Raw genomic sequence first — 27,202 nt, 5'->3', positions numbered from 1 at the left:
CCTCCAGCATTTTGTGTGTTACTCATGGACTTCCAGCATCTGAGAATCTCATGTCAATAAATCCATAACGTGTCACCAACAAGACCATTCATCCACTGCCTCCTTCCCTCACGTCTTTAATTTTGAGTGTGGATCCTCAGGTTCCTGTTCCTGTACCTGTGGTGTGGCTCCTTAGTAATGGATCCCACCTCAACAGAAGGAGGGCAGTGCCTGTGATGGAGCTTTCTGCAATTAGTCAATGCTCTCCACCATATTTCTATAGAAATTTGCATTTAGGATCTTTGTTGGTGTAACTAATTTCATCAAACTCCTAACAAAGCAGAGCTTCAGGCGTGCCTTCTTCATGATTGCCTGATGATTCATTTCCAAGTGGTTGTCAAAATAAATATTGCAAACCTTTGAAAATAGTCTATTTATTTTACTAGAAGGAAGAAACAGGATAATTTAGGAGTTCAAGATATGTAGGTACATTTTCCTGTTAGAAATCTACACTTTCATTGCATTCTACTTCAAAACATTGCTAGTAATAAGTAGCAGAACTTTTTATTCCACAACAGGAATATTTCACACCAACTTCATTAACACTTATTATCTGAATGAGATTAACTCATTCAGATAAAACTAGGAAGTAACTTAAATCTGAGACCTGTGATCTACCTCAGGCATAGACTGATGGACAACAAGTAACATATGGCATTGAAATGCTTAGTCATGAACATACTCCATAAGAAAGTCTTACCAACTACCACCTTAATTAAGTGACATTATTGTCAACATTGAGGGTCACACTTGAGCAACTTGGCCAAACACATAAACACTGAGTATAAGAGCTAGTCAGAGGTTAGGCATCTTGCCTAAAGCTTTTTCATCATCCTATAAGGGACATCAGTAGTATTATGGGACATTTTCTCCTTCCAGTAAAAAAAAATTCCCTTCCCCTACCTTTTTCTTCTATTCCCCACCCTGGCCTATTAACTCTTCTCACCTGCCTATCACCTCCCCCTTGTGCCACTTCACCCAAGGTCCACTCTCCTATCAGATTCCTTCCTCTCCAGCCCTTCACCTTTTCTACCCACTTGGCTTCACCTATCACCTAGCTAGAATCATTACCCCCCTTCACTTTTTTATTATGTCATCTTCCCCCCTTACTTTCCAATCCTGAAGAAGGGTTTATTTCCATGGATGCTGTCTGACCTGCTGAGCTCCTCCGCATTTTGTGTGTGTTACTATTTTCCACCTGTCTGGAAGAGCACAGTGCCAAAATTCTCAAGAATGTCAATACCACCTATGACAAAGCACTTCATTTAATTGGCATCTCATCCACCAACATAAACACTGATTCCTTCAACCAACACATTGATTGCACTGTGTACCATCTACAAAACACACTGCAGTTAGTTTTCCAGGAAACTGCAACAGTACTTCCCAAATACATAACCTTTACAGCAAAGAACAAAGGTGACAGGTGTATGGGAATACTACCACCTGAAGGCTCCTTTCAAAGAAGCACATTGTCCCGATTTGGAAATACTTTTTCTAAGGTATCTGTAGTAAATTATGCCTGCCTTCTAACAATGGCCCACTAACTATAATCTTCCACAAAAAAATGATTTTTGTATACAGTAATTACACAAACCAAGTACATGAGTACTCTTTAGAAAAGAAACCGCATATATTTTGTACAGTACTGGCTTCTACATTAACAATGAAATTAATTTAACTTCAGTTTATGTAGTTCACCCTTATAACAAAAAACAACTACTTCTTTTTCCCCTTCAATGAAATATTCTGCTTCTAGCTCCTTGCCACTTTTATGCACCACATAGTTGACTTGCAGAACACTCAGGAGTAGGTTATTCTCCCTCTGCAGTTCCTGTGCCCTAACCCCAGCCTCACTGTCTTTCTCCTAGTGACACTAAGTCTCTTTGGGATAGATTCCATAAGCAATGCACTACAGTGCCACTCAGCCAAATCCTGTCTTCAACCAGCATCAAGTATAAAGAAAAGAATATATTTTAATAGACAAGTTGACATCTATTTTCCATCAAAATAAGTCATTAGTTTTTTTTTTTGAAAACTACAACCCTTAAATGGATCATTACCTCATTACATTAGTTTAACAACAATTTGAATTTGGTCCCCATTTGCTGCTTAATGCTAAATTCTGACACACCACTAAAATCACCTAAGTACACTGGCACCATACCAAAGCCTTGGATTATAACACAAGCACCATTTAAACTGGAATCAAGTCATGACCAGGTGAAAATGAAAGCCAATAGTATACTCTACTTACACCCAGAAGTTTAGAGACAGTGAAGTAGAAATAAGTTTGAAACAAGGCCAAGTTTATGTGAATGCACCAAAAGAAAGTGATCTTGAGGATCACAAAACAAAGGTCATCACTGGCCACTCCCACTGTTTAGCCACAGTACATAGGCACTACTGTGGCAAAAGAGTTCATGCAAATTGTACCACAATTACATAGTCTACTTATAAATATATTTGTATATCCTTTGCATCTACAAAGCAACAATACTGCTGAATGCGTGCAATATTAAGTATGTGCATCAGGCTGCAAAACCACTTTTTTTTACATTATAGATTCAAATTCATTTCGAGAGAAGTGTGTACAGGAAGTTAATTATGTGAAGCACTGGTGAAGTTAGAAAATTTAGTAGCTTGCACACATCTGATAAACTCCAGCTATTAAAGATTTCTTATGAGATAAATGATGCAACAAGATTTCTTGAAGCAATATATATTCAGAAATAAAATTCTTATTGCTTCTGAGGGAACCCTGAACTTCAGGTTTTAAAATTATAATTTTCGCACTTTATACTTTATCATTACTGATCCTTGAGACACTATGGTGGTCTGACAATTCTTACAATGGCATGCAATCACAAGGGAGGGTCTAATTAGGATTGGATTTACAAACATATTGTTCTATCCATCAGATGAGATAATATAATTGGCATGTCTCATTGCCATGTATAACAACTTCAGAGAAGTTAAATGATGGGTATTCTGCAGCATCAGCTTATCTTTCGACCTCCACAATGCATAGGGTCAAGTGTAGCAGAGTGAATGATATGCAACCTCCACTTATTGAAAGTTGCATATCGTACTGTATTCCAAGACAGAGCAAATATGATTGTGCAATTCCATGAAGTCGTCAACAGTGACCGTTTCTTGACATCTGCCCCAGAAGTGTTTTAACAATCCATACAAATCTTCTGTTTCGCACATGGCTGAGCAATTCATATGATCTTAAAAACAAAAGCAATTGTAAATTGAAACATCTATTACTGTAACTACCGTACATTACTGATTTGTATAAGGCTATAAGTAAACTAGCTTTTCAGCTATCTCTAATGCCCTTCAATGCCAAAATGTTGTTACCCTGACAGAGTAAGCTATTGTAAAAGACATGGACTGGATAATGTTTCAGTGATAGTTTTGAATGTTGATATGACAAACACAGACTGTTTACAATGTAGATGGACCAAAATCTTATCATAAAGTAAGAGAGCACAGGCAACACTTTCGCCTTTCTCACTCAACAACCCATCAAAATAAAATTGTTTTCTCCTTTGTGGCCATAACTAACACATAAACCTTTGCATATAGTCACTTGGTTGTCATAGAAAGTGAACTGCAATAAAACATGTTGCTACATCACTGCATCATTTCCCATTGCAGAAGTACTACAAGACAGTGTTTTCTAAATGTAGTCACATTGAAAACTAAGTCACAGTAAATACAAAATCTAAGCTCTTAAATCCATAGTCACTTTCTAACTTGCCTTAATACTGTTGATACATAACTAATGATTCAAAAATAATTAATAAAGAACACATGACAGACTACCCAAAGTTCAAATAAAATTGCTTTTAATGTAATTTGCTTTTTATTTGTATTAATTTTCAGGATCTGAGCATCACCAGCTATTTATTGCTCTACACTATTTATCACTGTTCACTATTTATCCTTGAAAAAATGATATACTGTCTTCCTAAAGTGGTGCGAATAATCCCACACAAATTTTGGGCAAGGAATTCAGTATTTAGATCCAGCTATTAAGGAACAGCAATCAATTTGCAAGACAGAATGATACACTACCTGAGCAGGGCTCAATAGGTAATTTCCTGGCGCTCTTGTCCTTCTTGGTTACAGAAGTATTTGGTTTGGAAGTTAGCATCAAATCAGCCCAAAGTAAATGGACTACATTTTGTTGATGACAAACTGCAGCTATCATGAATCAGTGAAGGAAATAAATGTTTGAGAGTTGATAGGTACCTATAAGTTAGTTACTTTGTTTTTAATGCCTCTAAGGAATTGTTGGGCCTGCACTCATCTAAATAAGAATTCCTGAATTGAACCTTGCAGAGGAAGGGGAAAATCTTGCGACTAAGTGAGTCATGGGCTAACGGATGTCCAGCCAGAATATTTATGTAACAGACCCATTTGAGTTTCTGGTAAAAAGACATCTCCATAATGAGGGTGGGCACATCTTGAGCTGGATTACCATTACCAAGGATAGTTGTTCAGAATCACCAGATAAAGATGGTCATTGCTCAGCACTTGTTATTTGCCATTTATCAACCCGTGTCTGACTGTTCTCTAGGTCATGTACCTATAGGCATGACAGCTGTTTCAATTTGTCCAGGAGTTGTGAATGGGATTGAGCACTGTACAATTGACAATGCATGTCCTCACTTTAAATGATTCATGGGCCTGACATTCTGCACTGAAAAATTCCTGTGCTAATGTTGAGGCTGGAGTAATTGTATTCTGAAAATCACAACCAGTTTCCAGTTTTTGTATGGAGTCATACCTCATACAGTGGAAATTTTTCTCACTGACCACTTTTAACAGTTCACCTCATTTCATCAAATGATATCTTCAAAGGGTATCGAAACTAAACATCAGCAAGTGGGTAAAAAGCAAGTAAATCTACTTGATAGTACTATCGGCAATGGTCTTTCAGAATCACTTTGCTGAAGACTGTATGGGTATCAGGTAATTTGCTAGATTATCCTTATACACTCCGATATCTCCATTGAGAAGGCCTTGAATCTCTCCACATTTTTCTCAACAACAGCACCGACCAGTTCCCCTTCACCACCACCACCCTCCTTCTGAAGGAACTGGTGGTCTTCACCCTCAAAAAGATGACATTCCCTTTTCTCAGTTCCTTTGTCTCCACTGCACCTTTTTCTCCCAGGATGAGGCTTTCATTTCTAAATGTCCTCCTTTAAAGAACAGGGTTTCTCTTCCTCTACCATTCATGTTGCCTCACAAGTATCTCCTCCATTTTCCACACTCACCCTATCTTCCCACCACCTTAACAGGGATAGAACTCCTCTTGTCCTCACCTGCCACCTCACGAACCTCCACATCCAATGCAAACTACATCTTCAATGGGAGCCTGTTATGTTTTGCAACTCCGAAAAATAATTGAAAGAAAAACACAGGAGCTCAGGATAACTTAGTTTTTTCCTTAGCCAGGTAATCACATATGACATAGTGGCATAATGATGTATGCCATTCATATACTTCATACATATAACCCATAATGAATTATATAAATAAAGAATACTTAACCAAACAATACATTTACAATATTACTCAAATATTACAGAAGTATTAACTACACTACACTTCTAATAAACTCCAACTCAACATAGAATGCATCTCAACTCAAATATCCAACATAATACTCTCTAGTCATCTTAAATACACAGTATACTATATAATACAACTATTTGTATGGTCATGGCTGTGACAGACTCTCAGGTTGTGGGGCCTCCGCTGCAATGGCTGCAAGGGTTGATTCAGACTCTGACAGCTCAGGACACCTTCCTTCTAACAATTGTCTCTGCTCTTCTCAGGTGATTGATGTATCATCTCCAAGTGACATCAGCTGCAATCTCCACTGAGTAGGAGAGTGGTCCAGTTCTGACCATAATTTTTCCAAGTACCCGTTTTTGATCATCTCTGTAATCCCTTGCCAGGATTGCCTCCCCAGGAGTGAAACAGTGAACCTTCTCATTTGAGAAGCCTTCAATTTGTCTCAGCTGTTTGTCCTGTCTGCTCCTTCTGAGACTGAGTTTGAGGAGATTGAAGTGTGAGTGCCTGGAACAGCATAGATGGCGAGTTGTTGGTTGTGGAGTGTGCTGCATTGCAATATGCAAGGAGGAAACTGGCGAGCACAGATTAAGTGTCAGTGTAGAGTATTCTGCTGATATTACTTGCAGTACATTCTTGAGACTCTGGACAAACCTTTCCACCAAGCCATTTGGAGCTAGGTGGTTCAGTGTAGATATAATATGTCTTATTCCATTCATTTTCAGGAATGACTGAAACTATTAACAACAAACTGTGGTCCATTGCCAATGACTAAGTGCTCTGGGACACCAGTCCTTGAGAAGAGGCTTCACAACACATCAACAGTGTGGAGGCTCTCGTGCAGGCTATTGGGAAGACTTAGCCACTTTGTAACTGCAACCACAACTACCAAAAAAAAAATGTGCCCATGAATGGTCTGGCAAAATCCATAGGCAATGCAGACCATTCCCAAGGATGGACAGGCACTATCCTTGGCATCTTCTGGACATGCTGGCATCCTGAACAGTGCATGGTAAGCTGCTCAATCTAACCCACAACACCAGACAAAGCTTTCAGCCAATGCTTTCATTTTGTCTACACCCAGATGACTGGCATGTAGCTTCTCCAACACTTTAGCTCTCAACTTGGATAGTACAGCTCTCAATCCCAACAAAAGGCAACCTCCATCAAGGATTGATAAAAATGGGGCAACTGGAAGATCTGTTGCATGTTCCAGACATTTCATTGCTGTGTAGACCTGAGACGGTGTGGGGTCTTTTATAGTTTCCCTTTTGATCTCCTCTGCCATAATAGGGAGACTTTCAATTTCCATTAGGGAGAATACACCACAGTGGCACAGCAGTTAGCACAATGCTATTACAAGTTGAGGTGTTAGGTGTTCAATCATACCATCCTCTGTAAGGAGTCTGTATGTCCTCCCCATAGAATGCGTTTCCTCCCACAGTCCAAAGACGTACTGGTTAGTAGGCTAATTGGTCATTGTAAATTGTTCTGTGATTCAGCTAGGGTGAAATCATTGTGGCTCAAAGGGACTATTCCACACTAAATCTCTAAATAAATACATCCAGAGGAGTGTCCACTTATGTAATTTTTTTCCAGGTCTTTCCTATTCCTAGGATAAATGAGACAATCCATCAGCATTTCCATAATTAGTCATTCTTTTGAATTCAATCTTGTAAACACGTCCTCACAGAATAGAATCCATTCTGCATTTGTGCTGCTGCAGTTAGTGGAACATCCTCATGTGGATTGAAAATGAACATCAGTGGTTGATAATCAGTAATGAGGGTAAACTTGTATCCCACACAAGTATTGGCTAAAATGTTTTACACACCAAATCCCACTCAAAAACCTCTATCAATCTGGGTGTAATTTTTTTCTGCAGTGGTAAGAGAAAGTGATGTAAAGGCTATGGGGCGTTCACTTCCATCACTCAAAACACATGACATGACTGCACCTACACAATATGGCAAGGCTTCACAGATAAACTTCACTGGACGATGTGGATCATAATGTGTGAGTATGACAAATCAATTAGGAAGGGGTCTAATCGGTCCCAACTTCATTCTGCGGCAGGACAATGACCCCAAACACACAGTACTACAGTATCTTCAGCAAAAAGAAGGAATTCTGCATTAGATGGTATGGATTAGGCTGTCTGGGTTTACTTGGAGAGACAGAAGGAAGTTAGGCAGCCAAAGAATGCAGAAGAATTGTGGCAAATTCTGCAAGATACTTGGAACAACTTAATAAACCATTTTTTTAAATATATAAAATTGCACAGCAGCGTACCTGAGAGAACTGATGCAGTTTTAAAGGGAAAGGGTGGTTACAGCAAATATTGATTTGATTTAGTTTTTTTTTTAAAAAAAACTGTTAACTGATCTCTTTAGGCTGATGATGAAACACATCAACTCCTGCTTGAGAAGCGATTTGGATCCGCTCCAATTTGTCTACTGGAGCAACAGGTCCACAGCAGAAGCTGTCTCATTGGCTCTTCACTCAACCCTGGAACATCTGGACAACAAAGATGCATTCAGCAGGATGCTCTTTATTGATTACAGCTTGGCATTCAATACCATCATCTCTGAAAATTAATTAGTAAGCTCCAAGACTTAGGCTTCAATACCTCCTTGTGGAATTGGATCCTCAATGTCCTCACTTGCAGGCCCCAGTCAGTTCAGATCGACAACATCTCCTCCATGGTCTCCATCAGCACAGATGCACTACAAGGCTGTGTGCTTAGCCCCCTGCTCTATTCACTTGACACTTAAGACGGTGTTGTTAAGCATAGCTCCAATATGATATTCAAGTTTGCTGGTTACACCTTTGCATAAGCCAAATCAAAGGTGTGATGAATCAGCATATAGGAGGGAGATCAAAAATCTGGCTGAGTGGTGTCACAACAACCTCTCACTGAGCACCAGCAAGACCAAAGAACTGATCATTCATTTCAGAAGGAAACCAGAGGTTTATGAGCCAGTCCTCATTGGAGGATCAGAGGCGTAAAGAGTCTGCAACTGTAAATTCCTCAGTGTTACTATTTCGGAGGACCTGTCCTGGGCTCAGCAATTATGAAGAAAGCATGACAGTACCTCTACTTTCTTAGGAGTTTGTGAAGTTTAGACATAAAATTTAAAACTTTGACAAACTATTATAGATGTGTAGTGGTGGGTATATTGACTGTCTGCATCACAACCTGGTATGGAAACACCATTGGTCTTAAATGAAAATCCTACAAAAAGTAGTGGATATGGCCCAGTCCATCACGGTAAAGCCCTCCCCACCATTCAGCACATCTACGGACACACTGTAGCAGAAAAGCAGCATCTATCATCAGGGATCTCCACCATCCAGGACATGCTCTCCTTTTGCAGTTACCCTCAGGAAGGTGGTACAGGAGCTTCAGGACTCATGAACAGATCAAGTATTTCCTCCTCAACTACCAGGGTCTTGAACCAAAGGGGATAACTTCACTTGCCCCATCAATGAAATGTTCCCACAACCTATGGACTTACTTTCAAGGACTCATCTCATATTCTCAATATTACTTACTAATTTATTATTCTTTCTTTCTGCATAGTTTGTTGTCTTTTGCACACTGGTTGAACACCCAAGTTGGTGTGGTATTTCATTGATTGTTATAGTTATTATTCTGTTATGAATTTATTGAGTACACCCACAAGAAAATAAATCTCAGGGTTTATTATGGTGACATATATGTACTTAAAAATAAATTTACTTTGAACTTCATAGTCATTTTTTTGATATTTATAAACTATTTATTTCATTGTTAGAAGCATCTTCTCTTTACAGAATATTCTTTTTTAAATATGCCCAAGACTTTTTACACAGATATATTGACTGGTAGCATCACAACAAGATTTGAAAGATACTTGGGACAGTTATAGGACAGGAAAGTTTTAAAGGGATATGGACAAATGGGAATAGCTTAGATAGAATTTAGCCAGCATGGACTAGTTGGACCAAAGGGCCTTTTTCCTTGTTCTGCATCAATATGACTCTATTTGGCCTCATGCATTCTGAGACATTCAATATGACCATGACTTCCCACTTCCCTATTCTAATCTATTATTCTTTGATTTTTTTTTTTGGATGTTAAGAAAATCGGTCACTCACAATCCTGAATGTGCTCAATGAGTGACCCTTTCCCAGAACTCCTGAGTATTAAGGATGACTAGATTTTTTGAATGAAGACGTCTCTTTTCCACCTGAATCTTGAAAGCCCAATCCCTTATTTTGATTTTGCAGCCTTTGGTTTCTGACAAACCAGGAGAAACATCAGCCCAGCACCTTTCCTATCAAGCCTTCTACTGGCTTCATCATGTCATAGATATCACCCCTCCTTGTTTAAAACTCTACAGAATAAAGACCCAGTCTACTTAAATCACTCCTTGCAAGAATCAATATAATCAAGCATCTTGCACTCCCTATGGCAAGATGTGTATAGTAAAGGTACAGAAGGTTACAAGCCAAACACAAGACAAATGGGACAAGTTTAGATGGTGAAGTGATATCAGTTAAAATACGAATGTTTAAGGAGCATTTACACAGACATGAACTGGCAAGAATCAGAGGGATAGACTGTCTAGGTAAAAGGAATTGAATTAGTATGATAGTCAGCATAAATAGGGAGGGATAAAGGGTCTCTTCTGTACTGTACTATTCTATGCTGTATTATTCTGCAACTTTAAATGTAATGCAAATTATAAACTGATTTGCATAGTATTTTGCATCAGTCTTCCCTGTGGAATGCCAGCGACTGGAGAGTGTCAGCAGATAGAAATGAATGTAAAAGGTACTCAGGAAAATTCTGAAGGTAGACAAGTCACATAGACCAGACTGGCTACAGTCAAGGGCTTTTAAAGAAGTAGCTGAAAAGATTGTGGATACATTAGTAATGATCTTTCAAGAATCTCTATATTCTGGAATGTTTCCAGAGGACTGGAAAATTACAAATGCCACTCCACACTTTAAGGGAGGCAAAAGGCAGGAAATTATAGGCCACTTTACCCGACTTCAGTGGTTGGGAAGATGTTGGGAGTCCTTTAGTAAGGATGAGGTTTCCAGGTACTTGGAAGCACATGATAAAATAGGCCAAAGTTAATTAGCAGGTTTCTTTTTTGGGAAATCTTGACCGACAAGATAGGGTCAGGGATTGTTTTGCTGCTGTTCTTTCTCTGTGGGGAGGGGTGGGGGATTCTGGGGTCTGTGAGTTTTTCCTTTACTTTTTTCATGTGTATTTCATGGCTGTCTGGAAAAGACAAATATCAGATTTGTATTTACCATGCATACTTCGACAATAAAATGAACCTTGAACTTGTTGGAATTCTTTGAAGGACTAACAAGCAGGATAGACAAAGGGGAGTCAGTGGATGTTGTTTATTTGTTTATTTGGATTTTCAGAAGGCCTTTAACAAAGTATTGCAAATGAGGCTTCTTAACAAGATAAGAGCCCATGGTATTACAGGAAAGATACTAGCATGGATAGAAGATTGGCTGACTGGCAGGAAGCAAAGAGTGGGAATAAAGGGGACCTTTTCTGGTTGGCTGCCAATGACCAGTGGTATTTTGCAGGGGTTGGTTTTTGGACTGCTTCTTTTCACATTATATTTCAATTATCTGGAATTGATGGCTTTGTTGCCAAGTGTTCAGACAATACAAAGACAGGTGGATGGGCAGGTAGTGTTGAGGAAGCAGGAAGCCTGCAGATGTACTTGAACAGATTAGAATGGTCAAAGTGGCAGATGTATAGGGAAGTGTATAGCCATGCACTTCGGTAGAAGGAATTAAGGTGTAGACTATTTTCTAAAAGGGGTCTATTTCCTAAAAGGAAACCAGAGGTGTAAAGGGACTTGGAAGTCCTTGTGCAGGATTCCCTAAGTGGTAACTTCCAGGTTAAGTCAGTGATAAGAAGGGCAAATGAAATGTTTGCATTCATTTTCAGAGGACTAGAACATAAGAGCAGGAATGTAATTCTGAGGCTTTATAAGGTATTAGTCAGACTGTAAGTGAAGCATTAAGTTTTGGGCCCTTATCTAATAAAAGATGTGTTGGCACTGAAGAGGGTCCAAAGGAGGTTCATGAGAAATTTTCCACGGGTTCATCTTTGAGGAGAGATTGAGTCACCTGGGGCTGTACTCGCTGAAATTCAGAAGGATGAGAGGAGATCTTACAGAAAAATCTAAAATTATGAAAGGGATAGATAAGATAGAGGCAGGAAAGTTGTTTCTACTGGTAGGAGAGACTAGAACTAGGAGACATAGCCTCAAGATTCGGGGGAGTAAATTTAAGATGGAGATGAGGAGGAACTGTTTTTCTCAAAAAGTGGTGAATCTGTGGAATTCTCTGCCCAATGAAGCAGTGGAGACTACCTCAGTAAATATATTTAAGACAAGGTTGGATAGATTTTTGCATAGTAGGGGAATTAAGGGTTATGGGGAAAAGGCAGGTAGGTGGAGACAAGTCCATGGTCAGATCAGTCATATTCTTATTGAATAGTGGAGCAAGCTCGATGGGCCGGATGGCCTACTCCTTCCTGCTCCTATTTCTTATGTTCTTACAGCTGGATCTCTTGAATATTAAATCTTACATCTCTATGGTATTAAAATGCTTATAAGGTACTACTCAAATTCACTGAAAACTTAAATTTTGAATTGTTAAAGAAATACACAGCACCTAACAACAGCAGAAAACTTTTCCCAGGAAAGGAGAAACCAATCCACGTTGAAACCAGTGTAAACAACAGTCTTATTGGTAAATATCATGAGAAAATTCGCATTTGGTCTAATTTGGTTTTATATTCCTGATATCCTTACTTTAAAGTAGGTATGTTCTTTAATTTGAATCCAGTTTCAAAAGAAATCTAAGCTTACAAAAATAATTACAAGTATAGGGCAATTATATATTTTCTCCCTATCTTCAATGAACAATTGATGAACAAAAGAACCAAAAATTTGAAAAAAAACAAGCTGAAAGGAATTAGGATTTGTAGCACAAAATTGGAAAATTAATAGGACTGTACACCAATAAACCCTTGGAACATAATGATCTGCATCTTTTAAAAGAGTTGGGTATGGAGATGGCAGATGTATTAATGGCATATTTCAAAATTATGTTCTAGAACCTTTTCCAAAAATTGGAAGATAGCAAATGTACTCAAATTATTTATCAGAAGGAAAACTAGGAATAACGGAACTGTTAGCTTGACATAGGTAGTAGGAAAATTCTTGAAATCTAGTCTAAAGAAGTGGTGTCAAGTCATTTTGGAGAAAAAAATTGAAATTAGGCAGTCAATGTGTAGTTATGAAAGGGAAATTATGCTAGACAAAACTATTAGAGATTGTGGCTAATAGAATTGATAAAAAGAGATAAGTTGATATGTTATAATTGAATTCTGAGAAGGCTTCTAATAAAATGCCACACAAAAGATAACTAAAGATTAAATCTTACCATACAGGTTGGACTGAGCATTTTTAATGGACAGAAAACAACATGAAGGAACAGAAGCCAATTTTGGGTTGCAAGATCATAACTATTGCAGTGCCACAGGAATCACAACTGAGGCTCCAGTTATTCACAATCTAATGCATCACTGAGTGAGCATACTAAGTATGATATTGCCAATCTGTCTAACGATACAAAAAAAGTTGAAATGATAAATGATAATGAGGAAGATGCAATAGTGAATAGGCAAGGACATGATGGAAAATGACAGAAAAATGTGAAATCACTTGTTTTGCTAATAATAGTTTCTTATATAGAAAATAGGATTTTTATATGGTGAGAGATTGAAAAGCATTAGTATTAAACCCAAAGTTAGTATAAAGGTCCAGGATTTATGAAGTTAAAATACATGCTGGGCTTTATTGCAAGAGGATCCAAGTCATAATGTCAGTTTCTTTCAACTACAGCATGGCCCAGTATCACATTTGGAATGTTATGCAAGTCTAGCCTCCCAATCAAATGAAAGCAATAGTGGCAGTTCATAAAGATTCGACAGACAGGTACAATGACAGAATGCTGGACATAATCAGCAGGTCAAGATCAACGGCATGAAACGTAGGATCAATATATTGGAGCGTAACTGTAAAAGCGGCAAGATAAGTATTTTTCTAAGTTGCAGAGAGGGTGATCTAGAGAAAAATTGGATTACTTATGATAGGCACAAACCAAAATTGTCAAGGTTGCCATTAGTCAACTAGACCAAAAACAAAGGAAACAATTTAAAGTACAACCAATAAAAATGGGTCTATCGGAAATTAATACATTTAACATCAAGTTGCAACTTTGTAAGATAGCTAGCTAGTAGAGGAGTTGCTGCTCCAAGCTCACGTTTGACATTACTGGGATAATACAGGAAGCCAAAGACAGATCAAAGTGGGATAAAGAATCAAAGTGACAGCTAAATGGAAGCTCACAATCACCTTTGTAGAATGATCAAAGGTGTTCTGCAAAGCACGCAATCTGCATTTGTTTCATCCCATGCGGAAGTCACATTGTGAACATAAAATGCAAAGGACTAGTTATTGCCCTGGAAAGACAATTTATGTCCCTGGAAAGTGGAAAGAGAAAGGGGGAAAAGACAAATATTACATTTCCAGCAGTTGTATGGGAAATTGTCTTGAGAAAGGGCAATTTGACTTGTGGAGATGGAAAAACAGGCCAGGAAATCAGAGGGGACAGTCCCTTTGGAATGCTGAAAGAGTTAAAGGAGGGGTGATATATCTTAAGATGAAATCCCATTGTAAGTGGTGAAAACTATGAAAGATGAGCCACTGAACATGAAAGCTGGTGAAGTAAAAAGGACAAGGAGAATCATTTCCTTAATTTGGCTGAAAGGAAAAGAAGTTACTACAGATATGCAGAAAATAGAGGCTATACAACTGACAGCACTGTCACCTGTAATTCAGCAAATCAAACAACCAATCTGTGTTTGGTCTTCATTTGAACTTGTTCAGTTGCATTCAGCGTTCACATCCCCTTCCCTCTAACAGGAAGCTCAAACATGGACTGGTTGACCACTTAGCAGGAGCATTCACGCAACACTCCAAACTTCCACTGGGATATTAATCTTTGTTCCTCTCCCATTATGAACTCTGTCTTTGACTTTGTATCATTTTCCAATGATGTCCAACATTGGTTTTTGGAAATTCTAGCCCCAGAGAACAGAATCCTTGAATATGTTCAAAGTTCATTTAGATTTATTAAATGTAGATTATGGCGGTAGTACAGGAAACTGGATGAAAGCAAAGTTGCATCAGCCATGATATTTTTGAATGGCAGAGCAGGAGAGGGCAAATTTTTAGTACCCATTTGGGAAGAGATCTAGTACCCAATGGGTTCAGCCCAATTCATGGGGATATCTTTTGGTGGAATATCATGGTCAGATCCAGGCATGTCAAGTTGGAAATCTCAGCATATAATATAGTTTGTAAGAATTCTCCACAAACCTACCACCCCCCCCCCCCGAAAGTTAGCCATCAGAAGGGAATCCTGTATTTTCTTTCTGTGCCACCTTTGTGCACAAGACCATAAACATATTAATAAAAGTAAGTATTTTGCTTCTGCAAGCCTAGATATCCATTCAATAAAATAACGCTGATCCAATTTTCCTCATTCACTTTTCTTTTCCCATAACCCTATATACTCTTGCTGATTTAAACTCTACTCATCACTGAATACATCCAGGAATTCAGCTCCCTGGGGTAAGGATTTCCAAAGACAACTCTTTAAGAGAAGTTTCTTATCTTGTACTTAAGTAGGTATCCCTTATTCAGGAGCAATGCCCTCCCAGAATTTACCCTATAAGCCCCTTAAGAATCCTTTATGTTTCAACAAGATAATCACATTCTTCTAAACTTTGAATATAAAGACTACCTGTTCATCAGACAATCTCTCCATAATCGATTATCCAGTGTTACGCCTGTGCCCCCTCCTTTTTGAGAATCGCAAGATCGCTATTAAGTCAGGTCAGGAGACCCAGGAAATGAGAGAGAGACGCAGAATCCACAGGGGGTTTGGAATGTTCTGGCCCCTCAACAATACAAAGCTACGGAAATGGCCATTGTCTCTTGGAAACGGAATTGTGTATTGAGTACTGTACTTCATGGAAGCCCTCAGGGAATGATCAGAGGGGGTTGGTTGAGGGACTGCATCATCCCGACCTGATTGACATCTGAGACCCTGTGAGTCAGGATAAAAGAGGGTCTGGGGAACAGCCCCTTTAGATGCACAAGAAACGCTAGAAAACCTGTAACAGCGTAATAGTGAAAGCCGGTGGAAAGCCCACGTGCGTCCTTTTCCATTTGCCTCGGAATTGGTGGGCCTTACCATGGAAGAACAGCTTTAGCTAAAACAAAGGAGAAATTAGCCCCAACGACTCTCGAAGGATTGACATCATAAAAGGAATGGACAAGTTTTAAACTCTCTCTCTTGACTCCAACCAAAGGCTGCAGCCTGCAGCTTGAATGAACTTGAGTGACTTTTATATTTCCATCGGACAATACATTATCCCCTAGACAACGATAGAGTTATTTCTTATTGATTATTATTATACCCGCGCTTTTAGATTTAGTATTGACGACGTATATTATCTGTATGGTTGCATTGAAATTATTTTTGTGTATTTTTATCAATAAATACTGTTAAAAATAGTACCATCAGACTTCAACGGACCTCTCTATCTTTGCTGGTAAGTGACCCAGTTACGGGGTACGTAACACCAGATAAACCTTCTCTTAATTGCCTCCCATGATATATCTTTCATTGAATGCTTGCACATGTCAATAGCGGGCCAGATTGCAAACAACTATGAAACAGAGCACACTAAGAGATAGAGAGTCTAGTGCAGGGGTGTCAAACTCATTTTAGGTCACGGGCCGGATTGAGCAAAATGCAGCTTCATGTGGGCCGGATCAGTCGGACTCGTGCGAACGCAGCTTTCGTTGTCTCCGTTTTTTCAGCCTGCTCTCATGTGTCTCAGTGTCTGCTATAACTACAAAGTGTTTCACTTTACAAATTCCGTTTCTTATGAAGAAGACTGCCGAGCAAGACTGCCAAATAAACACTGAAAACCCTGAAAACCTGGTACCTGAATAAACTCAGCATTAGCCATATCATACACCATAGGCGCTTCGATTACTGGGGCCAGCTTTAATAGTAATTAGATATTATCTCGCGGGCCAAAGATAATTCCACCGCGGGCCGGATTTGGCCCGCGGGCCTTGAGTTTGACATATATGGTCTAGTGCATGGTGTTGTTAGAACAATTTTTGGGGTTAGCACATGTAGCAATTAACTTAGCTGTCTTCAGTCACTAGCCTTCAGAATTGAATATGCATTGAAGATTAAATTTAAAATGCAGACCAGACAGTCCACTTAACTGATTGCCTACATATGACAGACTCTAAACAACACCTGAATGCATGGATATGACAGTAATTAAAATGTATTTTAAGTGTGATGGTGGGAAGATCCAGACATTTGTAGCAGACCAGAAGACATTGTAAATATAGATTTGTTTAAATTGTCCTGAATTTTCTTTGATCTTCATCACATAAAATATTGTGTAGCGTTGGGCCAGGCAGACCTTTTTCCACCAAAAGGGTCTCCATCTGATGTCTGTTGTATCTCACTTTGTCGAATAGAGAGGCTGCTTCATATCTACCAGTACTTTCCTCTGGTGACTTCATTCATACAAAGACAGTGTCAAGACAACAGCCTTTCCCTCAATGTCAACAAAACAAAACTGGTAGACTTCAGGAAGCAGAGTACATATCTCTCTCTGTATCAATATAATCATATCTCTCTCTGTTATAGTTACCATCTAACCAACAATCTCTTTGATTCCCCCCCACCCCCCACCCTCATCAAGCAGGAGATTCCACAGCATTAAGACAAGGATAGTTAAGATGGAAAACAGCTTCTTCCTACACCTAATAATTTGTGAACTTTTTTGTGGTAATATTACTTTGTGTGTAGTGTGTGAACTATATGTATTGTATTCTGCACCTTGACAGAGAAGGACACAGTTTTACTTGACGGTATACATGCATACAGCTGAAATGACAATAAACAAACTCAAGAGCTTCAAGTTCTCATTAACAATTTGTTCTTGTCCAGCCACATGGATGCCAAGCAGGCAAACCATATTTAAGCCAAGAAAGCAATTTTACTGGCTTAGAAAATTCAGTACACCCCTGATGCCTCTTAACAAGTTTTATAGATGCACCATAGAAAGCATCCTATCTAGATGCATCGCAGCTTGGTATGGCAACTGCTCTTCCCAAGGCCACAAGAAATTAGAGTTTTGAATGCAGTCCAGTCCATCACACAAACCAGCCTTCCCACCAATAATTTCATCTACACTTCCCATTGGCTTAGTCAAGCAGCAAACATACACAAGGACGCTCACACCTCAGTCACTCTCATCATCTTCCTCTTCCTTTTGGACTTTTATAAAAGCTTGACAATACACATCACCAGGCTCAAGGACTTCAGGAGGGGCGGAGTTAAGTTATGATGGTGCTAAATGGCGACTCCTTTACTTGCATCTTTGGAAACAGCTCTATTTCTATCTTTGATATCTCGTTTTTTCCCTTTTCAAGGTTCTTTTGAAGACCCTGGCCTGCAGTTACATTCTGACTTCAGTTCTTTGTGGGAAGAGGACCCATTCTCAGGGCCTCACAACCAGCCGCTTTTTGATATCCCAAGAACGCAGCTTGGAAGACTAGCATGCCTTCAGAGAGCCAGATTTTCATGGCTCTGCAGACTGGCTGATTCTAGGCCGGTAACCCTGACTGAGTTGTCACAGGAGAACATGGAACATTGGGAGCAACAGGTTAACTGCCGTGGGCTGTTTGTCCAGAGACCCAAGCCTTTCTGGAGCCGACTGTCTTGGCACAGAGTTCGGAAATAGCAACACAACAGACTTTTAACTTCATAAATCATTGAGCTGTTTGTTATGTCTCCCCTCTCACTGTGTTAAGGAGACACCTCTTTTTCCTTTATTGGGTGGGGGGAGGGGGGAGAGAGAGAGGGAGACTGTCTTTATTGATGTTTTACTGCGCACTTGAGTGCTCAATGGGGGGGGGGGGGGGGGGAGTGTACCAATACTTTTTTGCCGGTGGGGAGGAAGGGTGTTGGCTTGTTGCAGCTTGTGTGTGGGAGAGGGTTCTAACATTTAACTGTCATTCATTTTTGGGGCACTGTTTTCATGGATGTTTGTGAAGAAAAAGAATTTCAGGATGTATAATTGTATACATTTCTCTGACATTAAATGTACTTATTGAAACCAACTGAGATGAACCCTTGATCTGTCAATCTACCTTGCCATAGCCCTTGGACTTTATTTGTCTACCTGCAATATACTAAATAACCAACTATATTCTGTTTCCGCCCCCCCCCCCCCCCAGTACTAACTCAATGTACTTCTGAATGAAATGATCTGTCTGGATGGCATGCAAAAAATAAACCTTTCACTATCTCAGTACAATAATAAACCGACTACCAATAAAGGACTTGGTACTTTAGATTTCACAGTGTATACATTCTACCTTGAATCTCCTGACAAAATGGAAGATCCAAAAGATGCAGTAGCAATGTTATCAGGAATGACCAAACATGAGTGCATCAAACAATGCCATGGATATCTCAAATATCATCACCATGTGCCTACCACCAGTTGAACTTCTGTCTGTTCTTGGCTATTCATTCTTCCTATTTTTCATATCAGCCTGGGTTGCCAAAAAACCAGACCCTTAGTATCTGTAAGTAGTCAAACATGACGGTGAAGTGTTGTGCATTTAATATCTCAGTAATATTGTACATACATTGTTTGAGTAAACATTCTTTGTTCTTTACATAATAATTTGCAGGTTATATGTAGAAGTATGTGAATGGCATACGTCATTAGGGCATGCCTCACTGAACTAAAAGTGAAACTAGAGTACGCACATTATTCCCAGCTAGGTGTTTCCTCTTTCAATTAGCTTTATGCATTGGAGTTTCAGCGATGAGTAAGTTTAAAATGAACCCAAGATTATCCCCTACCTGTTGAAGCACAGCAAGACAGTTGAGTTTAAAAAAAAGGTAGGCAACGGTTGAATTCAGGAGTTCATAAATAGTGAGTATCGGGCAATAATCACAATTTTTTTTAAAAAAGCAGAAATGGCTGGCTACATCGGAAAGATAGGCACATTTGATTGCACAAAAGATAACTAGCTGATACACACTAAACTAATTGAACAGCATTTTGAAGTAAATGAAATAGCCAATAAGAAGTGAGTGCCAGTTTTGCTGAATGCATTAGGTGGAAGAGCATACAGTTTGCTTTCAAGTTTAACTGCTCCAACCAAAGCAGCCGAAATTAGCTTTGCTGATATCATGAAAGTACTTCAGGAACATTTAGAACCAAAACCACTGTTAATTGCAAAACACTTGATTCTGTTCATGAAACCTAAAAAGGAAGGCAAGTCCATTTCAGTGAATGTGGCTGAACTGAAGAGATTATCTGAGCATTGTCAGTTCAGTGATGGGCTTAATGATGCACTGAAAAATGGTTTAGTTTGTGGAATCTCACCAGATAGCATTCAAAAATGACTCCTAACTGTAGCACAACTCACATTTAAAAGAGCTGTTGAAATTGCTGTATCAATGGAACTCAAACAACAAGGACATGTTTTTCTTTTGTTTAAACTTACAATGTCTTCATTCAATACCTGAGGGCCACCACCTTTACATCCCACAATTACCCCTGCTCCTCCCATGCAAACACATATAACAGGGAGAGTGTACATTCATACTAAATACTTATAGTCCAAATGAACAGAACTCAACAAATTCTCATCCTTTAAGTAGGTATTAAAGAAAATTACTTTGAAAAAAAATGTGAAGACAATTCAAATGTCCATTAGGATATGGGACTTAGTCCTAACCCTTGAAGTTAATACAACTCTTAAGGTACCCAATCCTTCACTACGTGCCTCTAACAACACAAGAGCTGGGACTCCCTGCTTTGTGAGACAGTCAGCAAATTGTTCCTTTGTAGTTGAACATACCACATGACGAATTTTCTGTGCTTGGGCAAGTTCTTTGATGGTGCTCGTCTCTAAGAGAAGCCTCTTTGCTGTAACTGACTTTTTGATTGATACTATCAAATCCACCGAGTAGTTGTCTGTGACAAGTTATTTGTCAACTGTCCTTCTTTTGGTCACCATAGAGAAGTTTAGAATAGTGTGGGGCCAGAAAAACAGCATTATCAATACCTTCAGACATTGCAAGGGTTTCTTCAGCCAGCATATTCTGTACATCCGTTCAGATCCTTTTTGATCAGCAATAGAGAGGTGAAAATCTTTCCTCTTCTCCCATCAGTACAATAAAATGTCCCCTTGAGTACCTTGACCAGAAAGATTTCCAAGTGAGGCATCACCGAAGACAACAAGCCTCAGGGAGCTATCTTACAAAACTGTTGAAATTTCAAGACTTCTTTTTCAGATTGAATTCTGCGCACAATCTTGTTTGCCTCATGTAAAGCTTGTGCTGGACGCCAAGCTGCAGGCATCAAACATGATGTCAGATCTGCTCTGCCTTGCCACCCTTGGGTCAAAGATAGGTCAGATTCTAAATTGCTCCGCTTCACTGAGGGGTGAATCCCACTGTGTGGCAAGTGAAGATTCCACACAGATTGCCTGAACATTCCTGATGTAGCTTTCTTGCTGCAGTTGTACTGTTCCATCAACAGCAAGGTTATCTATCTCTACATAGCAGAATCTGTCATGTCTCTCCCGTCAAACCTGAAAGGCTGACTTTAGCTGAAGGATAACTGGTATGGCAAGGTTTTGTGAGACTCCCCGCATATAGTCATCTACACAAGAGGCAAGTATTATAAGCACATGATATCCTGAATCTTGCCAGTAAAAAAACAGCTGGATCCACTTGTGACATCGTTCCACCTGATTTCAACATTATTTCCTTAACCTTTTTATACCAGAGTGATGCAACTGCTAGACCATTCACACATTTTATGTCAATGTCACATGACAGTTCCATTCCCTGTAAGAATGCAGATTTTATGTCCATGCAATGGGGTTGCCAATGCTTCCGAAATATCACTAAGAGAAGCAGTTGGAGAGACTCTAATGCACATGTTGGAGAGTCTTTTCTGAGTTCTTCTATGTTCAGTTTCTCAAAACCATCAGCTGTGCTTCTGGTATAATTCCTGGCGGGATTCTTTCAGGGTGCACACTGTCTTTTGACCAATGTCTCTGGCTTCCTCAAACACTCCATTATTTCTCCAACTTCTGATTTCATCCTGATTTGCTGATTCAAACGACATCTCTTTAGTTACTAGGTCATCTTCATATTTCTCACATAGTTCAGCCTGATCGAGAGTTCATTCAATATGAAGTCTGTCTACACATGACATGTTGACTGACCCTGCAGTGCTGGTGACCATGACTGGTTCTAGGTAATTCAAGTTGTACCAACTTTCGTTTCTCCCAATGGCTTTGCCTGCTCGTCCTAAGACTTCAGCTTTGCATGAAATACCAATGTCTTGGTCTACAAACCTCACAGTCTGTCCTGTTTGAAGACGGAAACTTCCATGTTGTCTTTGCATGTGTGACTTCTGTTCAGGAAAGTCTGTTGAGTTCCCAACTGCCCTCTCTTGATCCTTGTCTGTACTATGTGACTATGTGCCAGGTAAATGCTTTTCATTTTTTGTGTCATTTGCCATGGAGTTCTGATGGTCTTCAGTTAATACTTTACATAGTCTGGAATGATGCACTCTCACATATATACCTCCATGTCTCACAAATACCATAACTCCATCCTGACCAATGGCAACTCCAGGACCTTTCCATTCTGTACAGTCTGCTCTTTTGTAATACACGGTGCCCTGTGTCATTTGTAGGATGTACCTGTGCCCTTAGTGCTCTTCAAACTCTCTCTGAACACTCTGCTTCAGTGAAAGCCCTCCTGTGGCACATGCAGTGATGAAATATGTTTCCCAACCCACACATTCCTTGTACTGCCCTCTAGAGCAGGTGGTCCATCAATCAGCAAAGAGGGAAGGATTGGATTCTGGCTGAACAACAAATGATACCGGGCTACAGCCACGTACATTGTGCATGGTATTCTTTGCAATAAAGGCCCAGTCCAGGGCTGTGTTCCAATCACAGTCATTGCTTTTCTTTACATTCAGTTTTATCTCAATAACCATTAATCTGTCTCGCTCCAGAAGTCCATTACTCCAAGGACCATATGCTGTTTTTGTCTTTGTTTCAATGTTGAAGTTCTCTACTATACCTCAGAATTCATCATTAAATTCACCACCATTAGCAGTTTCTCAGGTGGGCAATGCACACTCATCCAGGAAGGGATGAAGTTTTTTAAAAACCATCTCTGAGGGTCTCTTTTATTTACAATGCTATCAGCACTGAAACATGTAACCTCAATGATGTGGAGATACCACTCCTTGCACCAGCTCACGTAGGTATACGGCCACTGCTTCTTTGTATTCAGATGCTAGTGGCAAACCAACCGCAGGCTTGGGCTTGAGCTTGCCAAACTTTTGTCATGTCTTACAGCTGTCAATTACCTCACTCTTCCCAAAAGCGACAACACAACAGCCAAGGCTGTTCCATAACACGAGTCGACATTACAATTTCATTTTATCAGCTTTTGTAAGGCTGGTGGGATCTTATAATTGGAAGCCATTCTCTGCTACCACTGTTAATGCCTGAACAACAAGGTTGTAGCGATGTGCCACACACAACGCTGAAATAACGACACGCAGTCGGTAAGTCATTTGGAGACTAGTTTATTCAAACTTTGCGGCACTGGCATTTAATCCCTAGCGCCCGCCCTCTCCGGGCGGAAATGACGTCAGAGGTGCCTTACCAAAGTCTCCCCCCGTGCGCTAGCTATTTGTGAGCCGGTTCGCCTGTGCAGAAAGTGGGTCGCCACATAACCCCCCCCCCCCCCACCAGAACCGGCGATACACCCCCCCCAATGTCCACTGTCTGGATCAGCCTCTGTTTGGGAGGTCTGCCTCTGCGCCGCGGTGCCTGAACCTCGACGGGCTGCGCCAAGTCCACATGGGCTGGTTTGAGTCAGTCCACCGTGAAAACCTCCTCTTTCCCCCCAATGTCCAGAACGAACGTGGACCCATTGTTGTTGATCACCTTGAACGGCCCCTCGTAGGGCCGCTGTAGCGGTGCCCGGTGTCCGCCCCTTCGTACAAACACAAACTTACAGTCCTGCAGGTCTTTGGGTACATGGGTCGGGGTCCGTCCGTGCTGTGAAGTCAGTACGGGGGCCAGTTTGCCGAGCCTTTTGCACAGCCTGCCCAGGACTGCTGTGGGTTCTTCCTCTTGCCCCCTTGGGGCTGGTATGAGCTCTCCTGGGATGGCCAGGGGTGCGCCGTACACCAACTTGGCCAACGAGGTGTGCAGATCCTCTTTGGGCGCTGTACAGATTCCAAGCAGGACCCAGGGGAAGCTTGTCCACCCAGTTAGGTCCTCTCAGGCAGGCCATGAGAGCCGACTTCAAGTGACGGTGGAAGCGTTCCACTAGTCCGTTCGACTGTGGATGGTAGGCAGTAGTGTGGTGTTGCTGCGTTCCCAACAGGCTGGCCACAGGCTGGAGGTGAACTGGGCGCCTCTGTCGGAGGTAATGTGAGCCAGTACCCCGAAGCGTTCTACCCAGGTTGCGATCAGTGCTCGGGCGCAGGAATCGGCAGATGTGTCGGTGAGCGGGACCGCCTCTGGCCACCTCGTGAACCGGTCTACCATAGTTAGGAGGTACCGCGCTCCTCGGGACACTGGTAGGGGGCCCACGATATCCACATGAATGTGGTCGAACCTCCGGTGGGTGGGTTCGAACTGCTGCGGCGGGGCTTTAGTGTGCCGCTGCACTTTGGCTGTTTGGCACTGCGCGCACGTTCTGGCCCATTCACTGACCTGCTTGTGAAGTCCGTGCCACGCAAACTTGCTGGAGACCAGCCGGACAGTTGTCCTGATAGATGGGAGCGCAAAACCGTGTATGGAGTTGAAAACTCGCCGCCTCCAGACTACCGGGACGATGGGGCGAGGTTGGCCGGTAGCCACGTTGCACAGGAGGGTCCTCTCACCTGGGCCTACGAGAAAGTCCTGCAGCTGCAAACCCGAGACTGCGGTCCTGTAGCTGGGCATCTCATCGTCTGCCTGCTGCGCCTCCGCCGGTGCTGCATAGTCCACCCCCAGGGACAGGGCCTGGACAGCTGGTCTGGAGAGTGCGTCCGCCACGACGTTGTCCTTTTCTGAGACATGCTGGATGTCCGTCGTGTACTCGGAGATGTAGGACTGCTGGCGAGCCGACCAAGGATCGGACAACTTCATGAACAGGAAGGTCAACGGTTTGTGGTCCGTGAACTTCTAAGAAGTACCTGAAATGCCGGATTGCCAGATACAGTGCCAACAGCTCCCGGTCGAAAGCACTGTACTTGAGTTCAGGTGAAGAACGCCAGGGGTTGCCAGCGCCCCTCAATGAGCTGCTCCAGCACCCCACCGACTGCTGTGTTGGATGCATCCACCGTGAGGGCGGTCGGAACGTCCGTTCTGGGGTGCACCAGCATCGCGGCATCTGCCCAGGCTTCCTTGGCTTTAACGAAAGTGGCCGCGGCCTCCTCGTCCCAAGTAATGTCCTTGCCTTTACCCAACATCAGGGTGTACAAAGGGCGCATGATACGGGCTGCTGAGGGGAGGAAACGGTGGTAGAAGTTCACCATACCAACGAACTCCTGCAGGCCTTTGACCGTGTTGGGCCGGGCAAAGTGGCAGATCGCGTCTACCTTGGCGGGCAGAGGTGTTGCCCTGTCTTTGGTAATCCTGTGGCCCAGGAAGTCAATGGTATTGAGACCGAACTGGCATTTGGCCGGGTTGATCGTGAGGCCAAAATCACTCAGGCGTGAGTAGAGCTGGCAGATGCTCCTGACGACAACTGATGTCGTCCAAATAGATGAACGCAAAGTCCAGGTCGCGTCCCACCGCATCCATTTGCCGCTGGAATGTCTGTGCAGCATTTTTCAGGCCGAATGGCATTCAGAGGAACTCGAACAGGCTGAACGGGGTGATGAGTGCTGTTTTGGGGATATCTTCAGGGTGTAGCGGGATTTGATGGTATCCTCGCATGAGGTCTACTTTGGAAGATTCTTGCCCTGTGCAGGTTTGCTGCAAAGTCCTGTATGTGCAGCACGGGGTAGCAGTCTGGTGTTGTAGCCTCGTTCAGTCTGCGGTAGTTGCCGCATGGTCTCCAACCCCCGGCTGCTTTGGGCACCACGTACGGGGGGAAGCCCATGGGCTGTCGGGCCTCCGTACAATCCCCAATTCCTCCATCATCTTGAACTCCTCCTTCGCCAGGCGGAGCTTTTCCAGGGGGAGCCTTTGTGCACGGGCTTGGAGGGGTGGTCCCTGGGTCAGAATGTGGTGCTGTACCCAGTGTCTGGGCATGGCTGCCGTGAACTGCGGTGCCAGAATCGATGGAAAGTCCGCTAGGATTCTGGTGAATTCGTTGTCCGACAGCGTGATGGAGTCCAGGTGTGGAGCTGGCCACTTGGCTTCACCCAGGGAGAACGTCTGGAAAGTCTCGGCATGTACCAGTCTTTTCCCTTGCAAGTCGACCAGCAGGCTGTGAGCTTGCAAGAAGTCCACCCCCAGAAGTGGTTGGGCCACCGCGGCCAGTGTGAAGTCACACGTAAACCAGCTGGAGACGAACTGCAGCTGCACTGTGCGGGTGCCGTAGGTCCGTAACGTGCTGCCGTTTGCGGCCCTCAGGGTGGGTACTGGCTTCCTGTAGCGGGTGTCGTACCCCATCGGGGGCAAGACGCTGATCTCCGCTCGGGTGTCGACCAAGAAGTAGCATCCCGACTGTCTGCCCCAGACATACAAGAGGCTGTCCTGGTGGCCAGCCGCCATAGTCATTAGCGGCAGCTGGCCCTGGCCCTTGCAGGGCGGGCGACAACGGCGGGCTTTTGTGCCCCACTGCTGGTGGTAAAAACACCACTGTTCACTGGCCTCCTCACTCCTGCCTCTGTGTTGTGTGTGCCCCCCTGCCGGGCCTGGTCTGGTCTGCTGTTGGGCGTGTGGCCTGGTAATCTGACCGACGGACGCCACGCTCTCCCTCTTGGCTTTCCACAGCACGTCTGCCCGGACCGCCACCTTCCAGGGGTCGCTGAAATCTGCGTCGGCCAGCAGCAGATGTATGTCCTCGGGCAGTCGCTCTAGGAACTCTTGCTCGAACATGAGGCAGGGCTTGTGTCCATCAGCCAGGGCCAGCATCTCATTCATCAATGCTGACAGCAGTCTGTCTCCCAAACCGTCCAGGTGAAGCAGGCGGGCACCTCACTCATGCCGTGAGAGGCCAAAGGTCCCAATGAGCAACGCTTTGAATGCTTCATATTTGCCTTCTTCCGGGGGCGACTGTATGAAATCCGCAACCTGGGCGGCCGTCTCCTGGTCAAGGGCACTCACTACGTGGTAGTAACGCGTGGAATCAGAGGATATCTGTC

At 42.2% G+C, this 27,202-nt stretch overlaps 1 protein-coding gene across 1 annotated transcript in view; it reads right to left on the bottom strand.

Moving 5' to 3' along the window:
* LOC140726470 (uncharacterized) overlaps positions 1-19,460 on the bottom strand; it is a 158,475-nt gene extending 139,015 nt beyond the window's left edge. Inside the window, exon 1 of the mRNA XM_073042897.1 lies at positions 19,334-19,460. Coding sequence (XP_072898998.1) covers positions 19,334-19,369 — 36 coding nt within the window. The 5' untranslated portion in view covers positions 19,370-19,460. The remainder of the gene's footprint in view (positions 1-19,333) is intronic.
* Positions 19,461-27,202: the final 7,742 nt, after the last annotated feature.

Source organism: Hemitrygon akajei, chromosome 4 (assembly GCF_048418815.1).
Source record: "Hemitrygon akajei chromosome 4, sHemAka1.3, whole genome shotgun sequence".
Lineage (NCBI taxonomy): Eukaryota > Metazoa > Chordata > Chondrichthyes > Myliobatiformes > Dasyatidae > Hemitrygon > Hemitrygon akajei.
This window is presented reverse-complemented; position numbering and strand designations above follow the sequence as displayed.